The sequence below is a fragment of the Mercenaria mercenaria genome, chromosome 13 (assembly GCF_021730395.1).
Source record: "Mercenaria mercenaria strain notata chromosome 13, MADL_Memer_1, whole genome shotgun sequence".
NCBI lineage: Eukaryota > Metazoa > Mollusca > Bivalvia > Venerida > Veneridae > Mercenaria > Mercenaria mercenaria.
This window is the reverse complement of record NC_069373.1, coordinates 29,867,005-29,890,731: the sequence shown is the minus strand read 5'-3', so window position 1 is coordinate 29,890,731 and position 23,727 is coordinate 29,867,005. Positions and strand designations below refer to the sequence as shown.

Sequence of the window (23,727 nt, the reverse complement as noted above, 5' to 3'; positions counted from 1 at the left end):
GTCACTGTTTTGATGATGGCCGTGTATTAAGTCAGGGAGAACATTTCCTATATGATGTCATAGTTGTTCTGTCTAGTGAACAGAATGGGCGGGAAGCTGATTTTAATGTTAAATGTAACAAAACATGTGCAATTTATAATATAAACTTGTTTACAGATATAATATACATATAAGAAATGAAAGTTCATGTGAAAAGAATGACAGCATAGGATCAGCAAAATAAACATGAATTACTAGCGCCCGATTCATTGAGTCACACAAAGACCAGTTGTTTAAAATTATTTTAAAATCTGGCCAGCAGTTTCACACAACAGGATTTTTTAAATTTCCACTACAACAAATGTACCGGTATATGGGTGTTCACATAATACGCCCCGCTCTTGCAAGATTCAGGCATATATAAAGGAATGAAAGGTTTCTTTTTGTGTTTTTTAGGAGTGGGGAGGAGGAGGGGGGTTGGCGGTGACTGAGTGGAGCAGTGAGGCTGGGGAGGGTACAACTTTGTATGTTGATAAATATTTATGAAAGGTTTTAAGATTTAACAGAAAAAAGAAAAAAGAAAAAAAAATTGTAGGGGGGGGGGGGGGGAGTTACAGTGATCAGGGTGGCGGAATTACCGGGTGTGGGTACACAACTTTACATGGTGATAGTAAATGTTCACGGAAAAACAAGCTAGAAGTTTAATGAACTTCTACTAATTGGTTAGTTTTTTATGTACAAATATGTAGATTTTTAAACAATTAAAGGGCAATTACTCTAAAGTTACTAAAGACATCCTGACAAAATTAAGTGTGCACTACCACATTATGGTGATCTAAATTCACTTTAAGTTTCATAGTTCTAGGTCAAATATGTCACAAGTTATAAAGTAGAAATTGCCTTATTTATAGTATCCTATACAGTTAACACTAGAAACTACTAACGGCCATAACTCTGGTGTTACTTGGACAATCTGTCTGAAACTTGACGGGCCACATTTCCATATAGTGGTGAACATGTATATGAAGTTTTATTTAAATATTCCAAACCACTTTCTACATATGGCTCCGGATGGATGAACGGAAAGACGAATGGAAAGATGCCAAAACTATTATCCCCCCACCTTTGGCAAGGGATAAGAATGTGCCAGACTACCTCACATATCTGGTAAAATTTCTTTCAGTCTGGTAGAAAAAAAAATCCCAATTTTATGATAAACAAAGGAGGAAAATGTTTTTGGTCTCTCATTGGTGAAGTCTGCAAAAATGGAGAAACAGAGGAATATTATTTTCTCAACAAACACAAGTTTGCTAATAACAAAGTGATACCTTATATTTGAATGTGATACAAAATTACCATTTGACATGCCAAAGGACAATTCATGAACTGCTCTTGAATCATTCAATAACTTTTATATAAATACCCCACATACATCTTGTAAAGGGCTATTGATTTAAAAGCTAACTTACAATAAAACGCTATTTTAAGGTATTGGACCCCTAATAGTAATGTTTAAACAAGAGAGCCATGATGGCCCTATATAACGCTCACCAGAGTTGATCTGGCCTACTGGCCTAGTTTTTGACTCCACATGACCTAGCATTGAACTTGACCTAAAGATCATCAAGACAAACATTCTGACTAAATTTCATAAAGATTTGGTTACAACTGTGGCCTCTTTGAGTGTTCACAAGCTTTTCCTTTGATTTGACTGGGTGACCTAGTTTTTGACCCCACATGACCCAGATTCGAACTTGGCCTATAGATTATCACAACAAACATTCTGACTAATTCTCATGAGTTTCAAACTTAAATTGTGGTCTCTAGAGTGTTCAAAAGATTTTCCTTTGATCTGGCCTAGTGACCTAGTTTTTGACCCTACATGATCCCGATTCAAACTTGACCTATGTAATATTATATCAAGTGTTTTCCCAACTTTAGAAAACAAGATTTCTTATGGTAGCAAACTTGGAAATTAGTCTTCAAAAAGGTCACTTTGTTTTCCATTTTGATGAAGAGTAATACATATTACATAAAATTTTGTGATAAACCAGCATTTTCAAAGAAGGCATCGTCTTATGGTCTGCTTTAATTCTTCCACATTGAGTGTACACACACATTGAATGTACGCTATTAAACCTTGTGTTAAACCTAACACTAACCTTCAGTATATTGTACACTTAATAGGTGTGTTACACCCTATAGGGACCATTTAATGCTGGCATTGTTGACTCCAAGGACTTAGGAGAAAAACTGATCACAGTAACCCAGCTTAGCAGTCAGCTATGTTTGTGGTGGCAAGTCTCTGTATGCAATATTTAAGTAAGTAAGTACAGACTTTATTTCTAGAGGCTAATTACGTTAGGTTTCCCCATCTACCATGTGGGCCTCAACATATATGCAGTATATACATAACATTAAACAAACATTATCAAGCATAGAATATCATTAATATACAAGAGATCACAGAGTGATCTTGGCACCCACCATTGAGCCATTTTTGAATGTTCCAAATTTCAGCTAGCTCAAGGTCAAAATCAAGGTCAAATTTCATTTTGGTACACAACACTGTGCATGTCATCAATGCATGTGGTCCAAATTTGAAAGCTGTAGCTTGAGAAATGTGAAAATAGGTCACTAGATCAATTTCAACATCAAAGTTCATTTTGGTTCACAAAACTATGCATGTGGTCCAAATTTGAAGCCTGTACCTTCAAAAATGTGAAAGTAGGTCACTAGGTCAATGTCAAGGTCAAAGTTTTTTTTGGTGCACAAAACTATGCATGTGGTCCAAATTTAAAGGCTGTAGCCAGAGAAAGGTGAAAGTAGGTCACTAGGTCAAAATCAAGGTCAAATTTCATTTCTGAACACAAAACTATGCAAGTGGTCCAAATTTGAAGCCTGTACCTTAAAAAACGTGGAAGTAGGTCACTAGGTCAATGTCAATGTCAAAGTTTTTTTCGGTGCACAAAACTATGCATGTGATCCAACAGAAATGTGAAAGTAGGTTTCTAGGTCAAAATCAGGGTCAACTCATGTCAGGTTCATCTTGCCACCCAAAACTATACATGTGGTCTAAATTTGAATGTTGTAGGTTATTGACAAGAAGATTTTAAAAGCTTTTCCCTATATAAGTCTATTTAAACCATGTGAGCCCCGAGGCAGGGCCATATTTGGCCCTAGGGGGATAATTTGAATAAACTTGGTAGAGAACCACTAAATGATGCTACAACACAAATATCAAAGCCCTAGGCTATGTGGTTAGGACAAGAAGATTTTCGAAGTTTTTCCCTACATAAGTATATGTAAACTATGTGACCCCAGGGCGGGGCCATATCTGACCCTAGGGGAATAATTTGAACAACCTTAGTAGAAGACCACTAGATGATGTCACACACAAAATATCAAAGCCCTAGGCTCTGTGGTTTTGGACAAGAGTTTTTTTCAAAGTTTTTCCCTATATAAATCTATATAAACCATGTGACCCCCAGGGCGGGGCCATATTTGACCCCAGGGTAATAATTTGAATCAAGTTGGTAGAGGAGCACTAGATGATACTACATACCAAATATCAAAGCCCTGGGCTCTGTGGTTTTGGACAAGAAGATTTTTAAAAAAATTCTCTATATAAATCTATGTAAATTATAAAAATAAACAAAGGGCCATAACCCACTCAATAAATGTTGAACCAGTCTGATTTTCAGGGGGACACAACTAGGGTATCAATACATCATTCTGACAAAGTTTGGTCAAAATCCCCCCAGTAGTTTCTGAGAAGATGCGATAACCAGAAATTGTTAGGACGACAGATCACGGGTGCAGAGTAATTTGAAAAGCCCACCATCTGATGATGTACAATATAGGATTAAAACAAGCAAGCCAAAGAAAAAAAGATATAAAGATTCATTGATATAACATATCACAGAAACAGCAATGATACAATAAAATGAGGTGCTGTAATAATCCCACACAAACAATAAAAATACAATAAAAATTATGCATACTTATTTGACTTTTTGATTTTGTTCATTTCGATATTGGCAACATGGTAACAATAATGATTCAATATTAATATTTATCAGCAAGGTAACAAGAGTGCCAGAATGTCACAATAAACGCCCGTCACAGCAAATTTCTTTACTCTAGCACCTGTATTTGCAAATGGAGTTTTAATTTTGTGGTTGTTAAGTAATCATTGTAAGTCTTTTGTTTTTCTAAGTCCACAAAAAAACTCCTTACCAGGTAGAGATACCTTAAAATACACCTAAAATTGGAAAGTAACATCTATGTTGTACCACAGAAAAGTGGTCTTGGTTTTTCCTTTAACAGTCAATTATACAAAAGTTACAATATAAGTTATTTATAGTAACAACTAAGGGAAGTTAATCTTTAAAAAAAAAAAAAAAAAATCCCAACAAAAATTCCACACAAAAATCTTTACCAGGTAGAGATTGGTCAAAATACACCTCAAAATTGGATGTAGTATGCATATTGTACTACAGAAAAGTGGTCTCGATTTTTCCCTATGACTAGTAATGAAAAAGTCACAATATAAGCTATTTATAGTAACAACAAAGGGAAGTAATTCTAAAGAAGGGAACTGCGCATGACACTTCGTCTCATGATGATGTATAATTGTGCCAAGTAACCTCAAAATCCCTCCATGCATGAAAAAGAAATGCTTCGCACAAAGTCATTCTTGCATCTGACCTTTGGCTTCTAAGTGTGACCTTGACCTTAGACCTAGGGACCTGGTTCTTGCGCATGACACTCCGTCTCATGGTGGTGAACATTTGTGCCAAGTTATATCAAAATCCCTCTATGCATGAAGAAGAAATGCTCCGGACAAGGTTTTCATTCTTGTATCCTTTGACCTCTAAGTGTGACCTTGACCTTAGACCTAGGGATCTGGTTCTTGCGCACGACACTCCGCCTCATGGTGGTGAACATTTGTGCCAAGTTATATCAAAATCCCTCCATGCATGAAGAAGAAATGCTCCGGACAAAGTTTTCATTCTTGTATCCTTTGACCTCTAAGTGTGACCTTGACCTTAGACCTAGGGATCTGGTTCTTGCACATGACACTCCGTCTCATGATGATGAACACTTGTGCCAACTTTCATCAAAATCCCTCCATGCTTGAAGAAGATATGCTCCGGACAGTCATTCTTGAATTTGACCTTTGACCTCTAAGTGTGACCTTGACCTTAGACTTAGGGACCTGGTTCTTGCGCATGGTGAACAACTGTGCCAAGTTTCATCAAAATCCCTCCATACATGTAGAAGATATTCTCTGGACAAAGTCTGTGGACACCGCCCGCCCGCCCATCCGCCCGCCAGGGGCGTCCCCATAATACGTCCCGTTTTTCAAACGGGCGTAAAAAAGATTTGGAATATGCAAACATTAATTACTTACATGTGGTCTCAAAACAGTTTCCCATTTTGTTCCCGATAAGTTTGCAAAGAAACATCTTGGTTCCATATGTAAAGTGTTAGGCATGCCTTGAATGATAAAATCTTCCGCAATGTTAACTGTTAGTAAGAATCCATTCAGTGTCCTATATGAGGCTGAAAAAAGGGAAAAACATACTAGTATGAATCTGTTCTGTGTTCTATATTAGGCTAAACAAGGAAGAAATACCAATAAAACTCCGTTCAAAATCCTTTTTATGTTCAAAATCAGTTACTGTGAGAATTTATTCTTTGTTTTATGAGGCTAAATAGAGGAAAATATAATGTGTAGAGGTGTTGGTTAATGCTTGTAAGACCAAATAGAAATATGTGAAGTAAAATTTATTTTGACAAAAGAAAAAACTAACAAGAGACCTTAGATGGCCATAGGTCGCTTACCTGAGAAACACACCATAACAGTGTAATGTTTGACCTAGTGATTTCATGGAAACAAATATTCTGGCCAATTTTCATTAAGGTTTCTCTGACCTAGTGACCAAGTTTTTGACCACACATGACCCAGATTCAAAATCATCCAAGACTTTATGATAAAAAACATTCTGACCAAGTTTTACGACCCCTAGGGTGTAAACAAACTTACTTTCTGATTTGCTTGGTGACCTCGTTTTTAACCCCATGTGACCCAGATAGAAAATAATCCGACATTTCATGCAGACAAACATTCTGACAATTTAGTTTCATGCACTTAAAATGAAAAATACAGCTGCTATTGCATACACAAGGCTTTTCTTTTATTTTAACAGGTGACCTAGTTTTTGACCTCAGATGACCCAGATTCAAAGCTGGGTCAAAGATCATCATGATAAACATTTTGACCAAATTTTATGAAGATATGGTCATAAATGTGGCCTCTAAAGTGTTATCAAACTTTTCCTTTGATTTTACTGGATGACCTAGTTTTAGAACCAACATGACCCAGATTAAAACTTGACCTAGAGGTCATCAAGACAAATATTGTAATCAAATTTCATGAAGGTTCAGTGAAAAATGTAGTCCCTGTTGCATACACAAGGTTTTTCTTTGATATGACCAGGTGACCTAGTTTTTGACCTTAGACAACCCATTTCTAATATGACCTAGATTTAATCAAGGCAATCATTCTGGTCAAATTTCATGAAGATCTGGTGTAAAATGCAGTCCCTATTGCATACACAAGGTTTTTCTTTGATTTGACCGAGTGACCTAGTTTTTAAACCCAGATGACCCATATTCAAACCTGACCTAGATTTTATCAAAGCAATCATTCTGACTAAATTTTATGAAAATCCAGTGTAAAATGCAGTCCCCATTATGTACACAAGGTTTTCCTTTAATTTGACCGGGTGACCTAGTTTTTGACCCCAGATAATACATATTCAACCTAGATTTCATCAAGGCATCTGACCAAATTTCATGAAGATTAATTGAAAAATACAGCCTCTATAGCATACACATGGTTTTTCTTTGATTTGACCTAGTGACCTAGTTTTTAACCCAGATAACTTATATTCAAAGATGACCTAGATTTAATCAAGACAATCATTCTGACCAAATTTGACCAAAATACAGCCTTTATCACATACACAAGCTAAATGTTGACAGACAACAGACAGATGATAGCACCAGACATTGAGCAATCACAGTAACTCACCTGAGCATTGCTCAGGTGAGCTAAAAACAGTATCAATGAAGGTACAGCAAACTTAGGTCGAGCATTTTCTTTAAATGGTAAAATGTGAACAACAAAACAGACAAACAGACACCAGTTACTAGGCCTTCATTCTCACTGAATGCCAATAATTGGTTGATAATTACCTGTTATTCTGTCTCTATTAGATCTGTAACAAATAACCGCTGAATGTAATTGCCCAACGACAAACGACAAATCTTCGAAGTTTGTTCATGGTTTCAATTAAGAAGACCATGTCAGCTCAATAAAAACCCCTTTGAAAGTTTTACGAAATCAGCTCAAGATTACCTAGCTGCTGCTGCATTCCCATCATGTCATAGGTCAATATATCTCTAACCTAATCAGTAATCATGCTATCTTAGTTGGTGATATATGACAAAGGGCAGTGGCCCAAAAAAGGGGAAAAATTGAGATTCTAGGTGTTGGACCTTCCTTCAGGAGCCTATCTAGTGAGACTGGTTGGTTATTAGGAAACCCAGTGGTGGAAGTCTTCTATGTTGCCCATGCCATTTGCTGGGAAGGACAAACAAAACCGGGTTTAGTGACAAAATGAACCTTCAGACCAAGCTCTTTAACTTTAGAATCAGGACCTTAGCACTACGCAAAAGACACAGAAATACAAACTAGAAGATGCTTTTGTAGAAAAGCGCATGTCTCTCCAAATGCATAGTTGTAATAGGCAAGAAGTCAAAAGGGAACAGGAGCAAAAGAAAAAGAGACATTGATGGTTGGGTACAATAGGGATAGGCTACTTAGCATGTCCAGTCATCCTATTAAGTTTCAACAAGTGGTCCTAAAGTTACTGATCGGAAACTGTTTTCCACATTCAGACTCCTGTGACCTTGACCTTTGATCAAGTGACCCTAATATCATACAGGTCATCAACTCTGCATTTCCAATCATCCTATGAGTTGTCAAATTTTGAGTCAAGTGGTTCTCAAGTCAATGGTCAGAAAAGGAGTCCCTGTTCAGGCCCCTGTCACCTTGACCTTATCTCAAGTGACCCAAACAATGATAAGGGTCATCTACTCTGATTGTCCTATCATCCTTTGAAGTTTAAAGGTTCTGGGTCAAATGGTTCTCAGGTTATTGATCAAAAACTGTTTTCTATGTTCTGGTCCCTGTGTCCATGACCTTTAATCAAGTGACCCAAGGTTTTATCAATTTATATGAAATACTTTTGAGCTAGGTACGTCAGAAGGTGAAAATGTGCATATTTACTATTTCAGGGGCCATAACTCTGCAATCAGGGGGCGAAGCCAGAGGAAAAATAAGAGGTGTGCATTTTCATATCATGAGTAAGACCCACACAAGGTTTCATCAATCTATATCAAATACTTTTTCAGCTAGGCATGTCATAAGGTGAAAATGTCTAAGAATCATTACTCATGCAAGGAGGGGGGCGGGGTGGGGGTTGGACAAAAACGTTACGTTTAAGCACCGCTCTATTTCTCAGAAAAACAGTATTGCTAAGAGCCACCATACCTCTAATTGTCAAAACAGTACTTATAGCTTTTTGAAAGCCCATTCCAATATGTATTGTCAAACAACTGTCTTTTATATTATATATAAATATCATATATGTATACCGAAGTTGAGAACATGCATGGAGACTGCAAGAAAACATAGTTACCATCATACGGAGCATTCCATGTAAAATTAGCAGCTATCACATCCTTACTGATCCTCACACTCCGAGCTGATAAATTTCTCGGTAATCCAGGCCATATACCATCAAATTCTGAAATAAAGAAAAATTCCTTCATAATTCAGCCATTAACGACTGAGTAAAATAAAAATGTATATGACCACTTACTTTCCTCATACTGCCCTCGTTTAACTGATAGCATTGATACATTGATAATGCAGATTCTGAGAATTTAGATTTGAAACAAGTTGGAAATAGCAGAAAGGCACAAACTGCATTATACAATAACTCAAAACATTTGAAAATCATCGCCTAGCAGCTGCTAATTGATCAACTGGAAAATGACAAAATTTCAGTACTAAATAATCAACACTCAGAGTACAGTACTCAAGATTAAGGCAGTGGACAACTTATGACCATTCTTAACTTCTGCCCAACTGCATTCTCATTTTGGCATTCTTTGGACCTTCATGCAGCTCATATGAACACATGGCTTTCTGTTCATGCCATAGATTTTCAGACAAAAGAAAAAGAATAAATAAGACAAACAATGTATTTGCATTTGCGGATCTGGATAAGTCTTGCACTATATGGCAATGTGTGACCATGTTGGTAAGCAAGGTCATGTATCAAACAGTTTAAAGACAAAATATCAAATGGTATGCAAAACTTAACTAATTTCTATGTCAAAAAGGGCCATAACTGAGCTAAAGTCAAAAAAAGTCCTAGGTATGTAGACTATGATGGTAAACAAGTGGTCAAAGTTTCAAAGCCATATTACAAACAGGTTAGGCAAAATATGGACTGGTATGAAAAATTTAACAGATTTTTAAGTCCAAAAACGGCCATAATTCAGCCACAATAGTTGACAGTGCTATCTGCTCTTGCCTACAAATGGGAATCATGACAATAAACAAGTGTTAAAAGTTTCAAAGCCACCTGTCAAATAGTTTTGACAAAACACTGACTTGTATGAAAATTGAACAAATATCAAAGTCCAAAAAGGGCCATAATTCAGCCGAAATCCTTGACAGAGTTTTGTACTCTTGCCTCTTGTAAGTTTCAAAGCTTTATCTCAAAAGACTTTGTCAAAATGTGGAACAGCAGTGTTTGCAATTGAAAATAGCCAATTATTAAACATAAGTATGAGCAATGCATACTGCAAATAATTCCTTGACCTCCCAGGTCTTAAAGGCAAAACAAACAGCCAGTATAGACGTTTTTACAGCAAATTTGCCTCTGCCGTAAACGATATCTTAGATTCTGACTCCTCGGCGGGATAGGCATCATTAAAAAATGCCCTCTGCGGTAAAGTTTATCATCCGTGACTATACCCGGGTCCCTTTGGAGGGTCAGAACGTCGGTGTAGACGTACGGACAAACTTGAAACTTGCCAGGATTATCCCCAGATGATTGGTAGTTTGACGTGTGAGGTAAATCCGACCAAATTATTTTGTAAACACTTCAAATTGGGCCGCTGAATATGATTTTCGCATTAATTTTGATAAACGTCCATTTTGAACAGCTGAATACTTCTTTATTTCGCAAAGTTGGCGACCAGGATTAATTATATAATATGTTTAGGCATTTACACATATGCTTGCACCAAAATACCTTCATGGAAAGTCGAAATGAAAAAATACAGCTAAAACAAGAGTGCCAGAATGTCACAATATACGCCCGTCACAGCAAATTTCTTTACTCTAGCACCTGTATTTGCAAATGGAATTTTAATTTTGTTGTTGTTTAGTAATCATTGTAAGTCATTTGTTTTTCTAAGTCCACAAAAAAACTCCTTACCAGGTAGAGATACATTAAAATACACCTAAAATTTGAACGTAACATCTATGTTGTACCACAGAAAAGTGGTCTTGTTTTTTCCCTACGGTCAATTATAAAAAAGTTACAATATAAGTTATTTATAGTAACAACTAAGGGAAGATAATCTTAAAAAAAAAAAAAAAAAAAAAAAAAAATCCAAAAAAAAAATTGTAAGTCCACGAAAAAATCTCTACCAGGTAGAGATTGGTCAAAATACACCTCATAATTGGATGTAGCATGCATGTTGTACTACAGAAAAGTGGTCTCGATTTTTCCCTACGACTAGTAATGAAAAAGTTACAATATAAGCTATTTATAGTAACAACAAAGGGAAGTAATTCTAAAGAAGGGAACTGCGCATGACACTTCATCTCATGATGGTGTATTATTGTGCCAAGTTACATCAAAATCCCTTCATGCATGAAGAAGAAATGCTTCGCACAAAGTCATTCTTGTATCTGACCTTTGGCCTCTAAGTGTGACCTTGACCTTTGACCTAGGGACCTGGTTCTTGTGCATGACACTCCGCCTCGTGGTGGTGAACATTTGTGCAAAGTTATATCAAAATCCCTCTATGCATGAAGAAGAAATGCTCCGGATAAGGTTTTCATTCTTGTATCCTTTGACCTCTAAGTGTGACCTTGACCTTAGACCTAGGGACCTGGTTCTTGCGCATGACACTCCGCCTCGTGGTGGTGAACATTTGTGCCAAGTTATATCAAAATCCCTCCATGCATGAAGAAGATATGCTCCGGACAAACTTTTTTTTCTTGTATCCTTTGACCTCTAAGTGTGACCTTGACCTTAGACCTAGGGACCTGGTTCTTGCGCATGACACTCCGTCTCATGATGATGAGCAATTGTGCCAACTTTCATCAAAATCCCTCCATGCATGAAGAAGATATGCTCCGGACAAAGTCATTCTTGAATTTGACCTTTGACCTCTAAGTGTGACCTTGACCTTAGACCTAGGGACCTGGTTTTTGCGCATGACACTCCGTCTCATGATGGTGAACAACTGTGCCAAGTTTCATCAAAATCCCTTCATGCATGTAGAAGATATGCTCCGGACAAAGTCTGTGGACGCCGCCCGCCCGCCCGCCCGCCAGGGGCGTTCCCATAACACGTCCCATTTTTCAAACGGGCGTATAAAAACTAACTCATCATCACTACTCATCGTTATTGATTTCTGACCTCTGTGGCAGCCGCATCCAACGGCGTGGTGGACATCAGGTAATAGGGTGTGATGTAGTGTTTGCAGATTTTAGGTAAGCTTTAGGTCTTTGGTGTGCATGAACGAATATTCAAATAGACTGGCAGAAATATACACCATTACAAAATGGTGTGTTATGTGCAAGACCCTAACCACTAGCTCAAAGGTCATGGTCACTGTGACACAAATTAATTTTCTTTTTTTTTTTGTTGCTGCATGTAATTATTTCCTTTTTATATGATAAAGTATAATACAAATTTTTTTTAAATTATTTTCACAGTAATATAAAACATTTAAAAATGTTTTCAAAGTAAACAATTACCAATAATGCCAACTAGTTATAGACATTTTAATGCTGAGAATTGCGGATTGTATTAATGTCTCATGTATATTATTGCTATTTTTGATATACAGGTTATTATGTAAGCACAAGGCAATTCTTCACAGTGGTCAGACTCAATACTTTCTATTTCTGGTTGTTGGGATCAGGTGCTACACAGTATAAAGTTCTCATCAAAAATGACAACAAACATCAAATAAAACTTATTAAATTATAGCTAATGGTCTTTGAATGTCTGAGAACCATACTATACAAGACACTCTTTGCATTATTCAAATGCATGAGGAATTGTACCTTTTTTACCTGCTTAAAACTGTGAAAGTCCTGTTGTACAATAAAACAGATTTGATATCTGTGCGGTCTGATCATGATCTACACTGTTTGCCATTCAGTCAGTATCTTCTTGGTAAGCATCCCTTTTAACAGTTAATGATACTGTCCAAATTGGAAGACAGACAAGTTCATTATAGAAATTCAGCAGAGTTAGGGTTAAGAAGAAAATTGTTTACAGGTTTTTCTGCTTTTTAGCTCTAGTGGCCCTAAAAGGGTCCAAATGCCATCATCTGAGCAAAATTGGGAGAGTATCTAACAATGATGCTACCTACCAAGTTTGATCAGGATCCATCAAACTATTCATGAGATGAAATCATTTAAATGTTTTTTTTTCTGTTTATAGCTCTAGCAGCCTCTGAAAGGTACCAAGTGCTTTCATTTATATATAAATTTTAGAGAAGACATTACAATGGTACTACAGACCAAGTTTGATGAAAATCCATCAAGTGGTTCAAGAGAAGAAGTCTTTCTATTTTTTAACCCCTACAATGGGCCACACACCCCTTTTTTTAAAAAACTTAGAAGACAACCTTATATTGATGCTACAGACCAAGTTTGATGGAGATCCATCAAGCAGTTCAGGTGAAGCGGTTCTTGAGAAAAAGTTGTTTAAAGACAAAATAATGGAGGATAAATCACAGTACACCGTCATGTAAAGTTATTGGTTTTATCGCTTGCGCAAATTGTCGTGTAGATAAGGTAAACGTTAATTGTGTACAGTACATTAAAACATAGACTTAAATCACCAGAAAATTTGTAATTTTGGATATTATTTGATAATTTTTACAAAAATCAATGAGGAATTAAATCCCCTTTCGATACATGTATGTTTTATTTGAATTTATGACCAATTTGTGAAATAATCAGCATTTAAACCTATAGCATGTAAAGCATCGGCAGCGATGAAAATTTCATCGGAAATTGCTTCAACTATTTTGGTCTTTCAAGTATTTGACACGAGTGGGGATATTGCCCATATAAAAAAATTATCTCAGTATTTCCTAGGATCACGTCAAATTAGCTGGACTAATGCTCTTGGTTATCCCAATGTACATTATACACCATTTCTGTTGTATATGAAATATAGAAAGGTACAACACTGCTTTGTGACTGGCTATTTACAGAATTACCGTGGTCTATTTTTTTTCTTCTCAAAATGTAAAGCTAAGCGTTAAGTTCCAGTGACCACATTATGTTTTAATAATATTAATATCGCTCTACATTGTTTGTTACTTGGATCGCAGTGACAACAACAACATTTATGTGAATGTTAAGAACTATGTTATTTTGAAATTATGAATTAGGTGGGTGGGGTACATGATATGATTTCTGAGGAATTTCGAAGTTACTGTAAAACAAACGTTACTCCAATGTGACAATACATTAAAACCATGAAGTGCTGAACTTTTACTTTAATTAAAAGACTAAAGTGGGAAAAGTTAACAGTATATTCATGTCACAATTTTCGGTGACAGTATTCTATGTCAGCTTGCATAACTGCGAAAAACTATAACATACATAATAAAGCTGAACTATCCGTGTAAATGAGCTGAGAGCTATTTTTCTATTTCCATTTATTACTTTTCTAAAAAACACATTACAATTTACAAGGTCTTGGCAAAATTTGTCATTTTGTGCACATGCCTTTACACATTAAAGAAGTCCGAACTATAGGTATGGTGTGCGGGAAGGGCCCGAGCATTTACAGGGATTGTACTGCTCAGACAGATATATATAACTTTATCATAAGTCCACAAAGTGCAACAAAAGAAATATCAGTATTAATTATGTAACAATATTATTTATTTACACGGTATGTCTGACAAATGACATCGAGAATTCTTACTGACCTTTCAGAAAGCTTCATTTTCAAGTACCTGATATTTTCCACTTTGGTTAAAAAAGCATTTTTATAATAAATAACTGACTACAGAAGGTAATAAAAATACCCTTGATCTAGAGAATGCTACAACCTACTAAACTTCAAAGTTTAAAATTATATTGAACACGTTTGCTTTAATTTAAGGTGAAAATTAAACTAGAACCCTATGATAAAAATCAAATAGATCATTTCGGACATGTTAGACAGTGAGAAAGCAAACATATCATACGTATTAACTAGCATGGATGATTTGCAGTGTGAATACATTCTATTTACTCTAAACATATAATTTCAAGAGTACATACTCATATACATACAAATGGGGGTGTTTGTCATGGAATTCGATCCGATAAGGCCAGTTCTTGAGCTGCGAGCTGAATGAATGGTTACCAACTTCTATCCACATGGCACCTGGCATAGTGGTAGGAGTTGGGAGGTAATTGGGAAGCACAATAACAGTGTCTCATAAGCCAAATTGGCTGGCCTTCAATAAAAGTGGCACTCTAATAAACAAGATCTTTACTTTTACCTTTTAAACACTAGGAATATGTTTGTTTTACATATAAGATCAAAGCATTAACCCTCGTGAAAATACAATGCATGTGACATTCACTGTTGATATATAATTGTAATTATATATTTTCACATTACACTGAAACAAACAAATACACTTTTGCATATTCATTTATAGAAAAATATAAACAAACAAACAAACAAACCAAAACAGGAACAATTTTTATTTTGTATGATGAGAGTAACACCGAAATGACACAATGAACTTTTCCCAGGTTTTTGTTGGTGGGGAAAGACTCCAAGTGCCCCTCCAGACATGTTTTGGACTAGTACCTAGATCGAAACACTAACCTCAGCTGGATGGCTTCCTTACGTGAAAAGTTTTACACATCAAATGAGGGTTCCATCCCACGTCGGTAATGGGCGGGGGAATTTGAAGCCAGCGACCATGACTGTGATGTATTGTCTTATAAGTTGGTATATACATCTACTCATAATATAATTGTATGTTTGTATGTATGCTTGGTCAGTATATAATATACTCTAGAGCTAGTCACTCGGTGTTGTTTCTTTCTTCAAGTACATGACATGGTGTCAGAAATGTAAACAAGAGGGCCATGAAGGCCCTGTATCGCTCACCTGACCTATTGACCTAAAGATCATCAAGATGAACATTCTGAAGAAGTTTCATTAAGATATGGTCATAAATAAGTGTTAACTAGCTTTTCCTTTGATTTGACCCCGTGACCTAGTTTTTGACCCAACATGATCCAGATTCAAACTTCACCTAAAGATCATCAAGTTTAACATTCTGACTAAGTTTCATGAAGATACAGTCATAAATGTGGCCTCTAGAGAGTTAACAAGCTTTTCCTTTGATTTGACCTCGTGACCTAGTTTTTGACCCATCATGACCCAGATTCGAACCTGACCTAAAGATCATCAAGTTTAACATTCTGACTAAGTTTCATGAAGATACAATCATAAATGTGGCCTCTAGAGTGTTAACAAGCTTTTCCTTTGATTTGATCCCATGACCTAGTTTTTGATCCAACATGACCCAGATTCGAACTTGACCTAAAGATCATCAAGTTTAACATTCTGACTAAGTTTCATGAAGATACAGTCATTAATGTGGCCTCTAGAGAGTTAACAAGCTTTTCCTTTGATTTGACCCCGTGACCTAGTTTTTGACCCAACATGACCCAGATTCGAATTTGACCTAAAGATCATCAAGTTTAACATTCTGACTAAGTTTCATGAAGATATAGTCATAAATGTGGCCTCTAGAGTGTTAACAAGCTTTTCCTTTGATTTGACCTAGTGACCTAGTTTTTGATCCCAGCTGACCCAGATTTAAACTTGATCTAAAGATCACCAAGATAGACATTCTGACCAAGTTTCATTAAGATACGGTCATAAATGTGGCCTCTACAGTGTTAATTAGCTTTTCCTTTGATTTGACCGGGTGACCTAGTTTTTGATCCTACATGACCCAGATTCGAACTTGACCTTAGGATCATGACGTTTAACATTCTGACCAAGTTTCATGAAGATATAGTCATAAATGCGGCCTTTACAGTGTTAAAAAGCTTTTCCTTTGATCTGACCTGGTGACCTAGTTTTTGACCCCAGATGACCCAATATCAAACTTGTCCAAGACTTTATTAAGGATAACACTCTGACCAAGTTTCATTAAGATTGGGTCAAAATTGTGACCTCTAGAGTGTTAACAAGCTTTTCCTTTGATTTGACCTGGTGACCTAGATTTTGATCCCAGATGACCCAATATCAAACTCGTCCAAGATTTTATTGAGGGTAACATTCTGACCATGTTTCATTAAGATTGGGCCAAAATTGTGACCTCTAGAGTGTTAACAAGCTTTTCCTTTGATTTGACCTGGTGACCTAGTTTTTGACCCCAGATGACCCAATATCGAACTCATCCAAGATTTTATCGAGGGTAACATTCTGACTAAGTTTCATTAAGATTGGGCCAAAAATGTGACCTCTAGAGTGTTAACAGTCAAATTGTTGACGACGGACGGACGGACGGACGGACGGACGACGGACGACGACGGACGCCGGACACAGGGTGATCACTAAAGCTCACCTTTGAGCACTTCGTGCTCAGGTGAGCTAAAAACTGATTATTTGTTAATTCACCATTATAAAAAGATGGATGAATATAAAGTGAAAACACCTTCTATCAACTGGGATTCTAGAGACTTAAAAACGGAATTTAAAAAGTTCAAAACGCACTGTAATTTTATGTTTGGTGGACCTTTGAATTCAAAGTCGGAAGAACAGAAAGTCAATTATTTGATGTTATGGGTAGGCGAGAAAGGAAGAGATATTTATTCTACATGGACTCTAAGTAATGATGACAAAAAGAAACTGGAACCCCATTTCACAAAACTAGAAGAATATTGTGAACCAAAGTCGAACGTTATCTATTCACGATATCTGTTGAAATCAAGAGTACAGAAACAAGATGAAACTTTTGAACAATTTGTCACAGATTTGAAATTATTGATAAGAGATTGTGGCTACCCAGAAGACAGATATGATGAAACTGTGCGAGATCACATAGTGTTTGGAGTAAAATCGCATAAAACTTGGGAAAGCTTAATTAGGAAAGGTTCAGATTTAAAACTGCAAGACTGTTTGGACATTGCCAGAACCCATGAAATATCTCAAACACAAGTAAAAGAAATGGAGTCGGAAGACAAATCCTTGCATGGAATCAAACGAAAACCTTCAGTATCAAAGAAAAAAACATTTCAACCAAAACAATCAGGAGCGAAATACTTTCAACCAAGGATATGCCTTAAATGTGGATATCAGCATACCACAGCTACGTGCCCTGCTAATGGAAAAACTTGTAGGAAATGTAAGAAACCCGGACATTTTGAGAAAATGTGTAAATCAAAATCCCAGAGGAAATCTAGATACGGTAAAGTACACATGATGGACAACTTTTCAGAAAGTGACAGTGATACCAGCGGAGAATTTGAATATATGGGAATTTCAACAAGTAACAAAAGTGTAAATTCTGTTACACATGACATGACAGTGCAAGTAAGGGTGAATGGAATTTGCATACCTATGCAACTGGATACAGGTGCAAAGTGCAATGTTATGAGTGTGAAAATTTTGAAAAAACTGGGAATTAAAGGAAATATCAAGAATACAAGGGTTAACTTGAAATCTTATAGTGGACACACAATGAAGCCCATAGGTACGTTGTCTTTACCTTGTATCATCAATGATAGTTCCCACGAGATTAAATTTCATATCATTCATGAAAAAGCACCTACGGTACTTCGTGTTGAGTCATGCATCGCGCTAGGACTGGTAAAGCGAGTGTATGATGTACAGGACGAAACAAAACAAAATGTCAGTACAAGAAATAAATTTGTTGAAGATAAATTTCCAAATTTATTCAAAGGTATAGGATGCCTTCCGAAAAAGCATCATATTGAAATAGAAAAAGATGCAAAACCCATTGTAAACCCGCCGAGAAATGTGCCAGTAAAACTGCGTTCGAGAGTCAAGGACGAACTCGACAGAATGCTTGAAGAAGGAATAATTGTAAAAGAAAATGAGCCTACGGACTGGGTAAACAATATGGTGACTGTAGTGAAACCGAACGGTTCTCTTAGGATCTGCTTGGATCCATCCGATTTGAACAAATGTATCAAAAGGCCACACTATCCATTGAAAACAATAGAAGATGTAGTCACAAGAATTCCAAATGCCAAAGTATTCTCGAAGCTTGACTGTGTATCTTCATTTTGGCAAGTTGAGCTAGATGAAGAAAGTTCGAAATTATGCACCTTCAACTCGTGCTTTGGAAAATTTCGATTTTTGAGAATGCCATTCGGAATAAAATCAGCCAGTGAGGTATTTCAAAACGTGATTTCTGAAATTCTGGATGATATAGATGGCGTTGAAGTCATTATGGATGACATATTAGTCACAGGCACAAATACAGAAGAACATGATCAAAGACTAAAAGAAGTTTTGCAAAGATTAGAAGATAATAATCTTAAGCTTAGCAAGGACAAATGTGACATAAGGAAAAGCTCTGTGTCATATGTTGGACATACTTTGACAAGTGATGGATTAAAACCGGACCCTGAGAAAATAAGAGCTGTGTTGGACATAAAACCTCCTCAAAACAAACAACAAGTGAAAACTTTCATTGGATTTATTCAATACCTAAGTAAATTTCTTCCAATGTTATCGGAGAAAACTGAAATTCTTCGTAGAATTCTAAAAACAGATGTTATTTTCTATTGGGGAAAACAAGAAGATGAATGTTTGAACGAATTAAAACGTATGATTACCAATACACCTGTGTTAGCATACTACGACCCGAAGCTAGACGTTACGTTGCAATGCGATAGCAGTTCTAAAGGACTGGGATGTGCGATCCTCCAACGTGGCAAGCCGTTAGCATTTGCAAGTTGTGCTCTAACAAAAACACAAATGAATTACAGTCAGTTGGAAAAAGAATGCTTTCGATAGTAATTTTGTTGCAAGAAATTTCATCACTACTTATATGGGCAAGAAAAGATCTTATGTGAAACTGATCATAAACCCCTTCAGTCGATATTTCTGAAACAAATCCAATGAAATTCCAGCTAGACTTCAGAAAATGCGATTCGAGTTGACAAGATACAATCTGAATGTTATTTAACACCTGGGAAGTATATGTATCTCGCTGATGCACTTAGCAGATCATACTTGAGTGACAGTGACCAATGTTCTGTTGAAGATTATGACATATTGTTGTGTGACTATATTTCTGTCTCAGACAGTGACAGGGAAGTAATAGAATCTGCCATAAAACATGACAATGAAATGAACATGCTGAAACATGTAGTAAAACATGGATGGCCTGATAAGAGATATGAAGTAGATATGCAAATACGTGCATATTGGAACTATAGAGATGAAATTACGCAAATCGAGAACTTATTGTTCAAAGGAACAAAGTTGATAATTCCAAGAGCAATGCGAAAAGTCATGATCGAAAGAATACAGGAAATGCATCTTGGGACAGTGAAATGCAAAGCAAAAGCTAGAGATGCTTTGTTTTGGCCTTCGATGACCAAAGACATTGAAGAAAAAGTCAGCAGTTGTGGAATATGTGCTCGATACCAATCGAGGAATCCAAAGGAACCTCTAATTCCACATGAAATTCCTGACAGACCATGGAGTAAAATAGGAATCGATATTTTCGAGAGAAAGGGACATTCGTATCTGATCTCAGTATGTTATTACTCTAAATGGCCTGAAATTTCAAAGTTAGAAAATACGACAAGTCAATGTGTGATTGGATATTTAAAATCACATATGTCGAGATATGGAATACCAGACGAGGTGATAAGTGACAATGCCAGAAACTTTACAAGTTTTGAATTTGAACAGTTCGCTAAAAGCTATGGATTTAAACACACAACCTCGAGTCCCAACTTTCCAAGTTCAAATGGTCAAGTGGAGCGTTGTATTCAAACTATCAAACGGTTAGTCAACAAGAATGATCTTGATCCAAATTTAGCAGTAATGGATTACAAAAATACGGAACTAGATGGAGTAGGTCTGTCACCTGCACAATTGTTCCTGAACCGAAGATTGAAAACAAAGTTACCCATTGCTAAGGAACTATTGAAACCTGACAATTCTAAAGAAATATCAGAGAAACTCTCAAAACGTCAGCAGAAACAGAAATTTTATTATGATCGGCATGCGCAAAGAAAAGCCTTGAAACCACTTCAAAATGGTGAAAATGTAATATTTCGTCATAATGATAAATGGCAAGAAGGAAAAGTGAAATCGAAACATGAAATTCTTATATTGTGGAGAACAAGGATGGAAAACAATATAGGCGAAATCGCAGACATTTGAGATCTAGCAAGGTACCAGTTCAAATTGAGCCTGATATTCCGACACAAGCATCCTTAGATAACAATACGCAAACTATGCAAAATGCATCCGAGCCAGAACAACAACAACATACAGACGGACACATCTCTGAAAACCTGCCAAAACCTACGATTACAACGAGATTTGGTAGAGAAATCAAGCAGCCAAGCAGATTTCGTGATTATGTTGTTAGTGCAGTAGATAAGATGAAAAGTGTTATTTCTAGTGGTTAAAATGTTAAAAGTTTTAATCATAAATCATAGAATATCACAAAGTAAAAAAAATTCTATTTGATGGATTTAAATTCGCTTCGATGGATTTAATAGTGCTTATTACTTAATCAGCTTTTATGTAATTGCATTTATGTAAAAATGTTGAATGAATGTTAACTTTCTAAGCTGGTCAAATCTACAAAATGTACAAACAGAGAATTTACAATTTTTCTTAATTATTCATATCTAAACGGAACAGATTCCAGAGAAACTAGAAAATGCTTTTGTAAACAAGAGGACCATGATGGTCCTGAATCGCTCACCTCTTCCAACATGACCCAGTTTTGAGTATGACGTCGTTTTTTCTATTATTTGACATAGTGACCTAGTTTTTGAGCTCATGTGACCCTGTTTTGAACCTGACCTAGATATTATCAAGATAAAATTTCTGACCAATTTTCATGAAGATCCATTGAAAAATATGGTCTCTAGAGAGGTCACAAGGTTTTTCTATTATTTGACCTATTGACCTAGTTTTCAAAGGTACGTGACCCTGTTTTGAACTTTACCTAGATATCAAGGTGAACATTATCACTAATTTTCATGAAGATCTCATGAAAAATATGGCCTCTAGAGAGGTCACAAGGTTTTTCTATTTTTATACCTACTGGCCTAGTTTTTGACCGCACGTGACCCAGTTCGAAAACTGACCTAGATATCATCAAGGTGAACATTCAGATCAATTTTCTTGAAGATCCATTGAAAAAATATGGCTCTAGAGAGGTCAAAAGATTTTTCTAATTTTAGACCTACTGACCTACTTTGACCGCAGTTGACCCAGTTTCAAACCTGACCTAGATATCATCAAGATGAACATTCAGACCAACTTTCATACAGATCCCATGAAAGGTACGGCCTCTAGAGAGGTCACAAGGTTTTTTTTATTATTTGACCTACTGACCTAGTTTTTTATGGCAGGTGACCCAGTTTCAAACTTGACCTAGATATCATCAAGGTGAACATTCTGACCAATTTTCATGAAGATCCATTCAAGGGTATGGCCTCTAGAGAGGTCACAAGGTTTTTTCTATTTCAAGACCTACTGACCTAGTTTTTGATCGCAGTTGACCCAGTTTCAAACTTGACCTATGATATCATCAAGATAAACATTCAGACCAACTTTCATACAGATCCCATGAAAAATATGGCCTCTAGAGAGGTCACAACGTTTTTTCATTATTTGACCTACTGACCTACTTTTTGATGGCACGTGACCCACTTTCAAACTTGACTTAGATATCATCAAGATGAACATTCTGACCAATTTTTATGGAGATCCATTCACAAGTATGGCCTTTAGAGAGGTCACAAGGTTTTTCTATTTTTAGACCTACTGACCTAGTTTTTGACCGCACATGACCCTGTTTCGAACTTAACCTAGATATCATCAAGATGAACATTCAGACAAACTTTCATTTAGATCCCATGAAAAATATGGCCTTTAGAGAGGTCACAAGGTTTTTCTATTATTTGACCTACTGACCTAGTTTTTCACGGCACGTGACCCACTTTCGAACTTGACCTAGATGTCATCAAGATGAACATTCAGACCAACTTTCATACAGATCCCATGAAAAATATGGCCTTTAGAGAGGTCACAAGGTTTTTCTATTATTTGACCTACTGACCTAGTTTTTGATGGCACGTGACCCACTTTCAAACTTGACCTAGATATCATCAAGGTGAACATTCTGACCAATTTTCATGAAGATCTCATGATATATATGGCCTCTAGAGAGGTCACAAGGTTTTTCTATTTTTAGACCTACTGACCTAGTTTTTGACCGGACGTGACCCAGTTTCGAACTTGACCTAGATATCATCAAGATGAACATTCAGACCAACTTTCATATAGATCCCATGAAAAATATGGCCTTTAGAGAGGTCACAAGGTTTTTCTATTATTTGACCTACTGACCTAGTTTTTGACGGCACGTGACCCAGTTTCGAACTTGACCTAGATATCATCGAGGTGAACGTTCTGACCAATTTTCATGAAGATCTTGTGAAATATATGGCCTCTAGAGAGGTCACAAGGTTTTTCTATTTTTAGACCTACTGACCTAGTTTTTGACGGCACGTGACCCAGTTTCGAACTTGACCTAGATATCATCAAGTTGAACATTCTGACCAACTTTCATAAAGATCCCATGAAAAATGTGACCTCTAGAGTGGTCACAAGCAAAAGTTTACGGACTGACGCACGCACGCACGCACGCACGCACGCACGGACGGACGGACGACGGACGCCGCGCGATCACAAAAGCTCACCTTGTCACTTTGTGACAGGTGAGCTAAAAAGCGCATGTCTCCCCCAATGCAAAGTCCTATAGGCAAGAAGTCAATAGGGGTCAGGAGCGAAAGTCAAAGAGACACTGATGGTTGGCTGCAAATAGGATCATCTACTTGGCATGTCCAGTCATCCCGCTAAATTTCAACACTCCTGGCCTAGTGGTTCTCAAGTCACTGTTCAGGCTCCTGTGACATTGATCAAGTGACCTCAAAATAAATAGGGGTCATCTACTCTGCATGTCTAATCATCCTATTAAGTTTCAACATTGTAGGTCAAGTGGTTCTCAAGTTATTCATCGGAACTGGTTATCAATGTTCAGGCCCCTGTGACCTTGACCTTTAACGGAGTGACCCCAAAA

The 23,727-nt window shown here is 36.7% G+C and overlaps 3 protein-coding genes across 6 annotated transcripts in view; 2 read left to right on the top strand and 1 right to left on the bottom strand.

The window, feature by feature from the left end:
• The window catches only part of LOC123529047 (uncharacterized), a 172,131-nt gene that overhangs the window by 132,530 nt on the left and 15,874 nt on the right, over window positions 1-23,727 (bottom strand). For all 4 annotated transcript variants that reach the window (XR_008366710.1, XM_045309232.2, XM_045309233.2 and 1 more), the window contains exons 2-3: window positions 8,754-8,861; window positions 5,396-5,547 (exon numbers count right to left, since the gene is read on the bottom strand). Coding sequence is in view for 3 of the 4 variants with exons in the window: in XM_045309232.2 (XP_045165167.2) it covers window positions 5,396-5,479 (84 nt within the window). In the remaining variant the exon portion in view is untranslated. The remainder of the gene's footprint in view (window positions 1-5,395; window positions 5,548-8,753; window positions 8,862-23,727) is intronic.
• On the top strand, window positions 17,049-19,403 carry LOC128547704 (uncharacterized). Its single transcript, XM_053520799.1, has 2 exons — window positions 17,049-18,111; window positions 18,322-19,403. Exons 1-2 carry the CDS (start codon window positions 17,049-17,051, stop codon window positions 19,401-19,403), a joined length of 2,145 nt encoding a protein of 714 aa, XP_053376774.1.
• On the top strand, window positions 19,590-20,786 carry LOC128547703 (uncharacterized protein K02A2.6-like). Its single transcript, XM_053520798.1, has one exon. It carries the CDS (start codon window positions 19,590-19,592, stop codon window positions 20,784-20,786), a length of 1,197 nt encoding a protein of 398 aa, XP_053376773.1.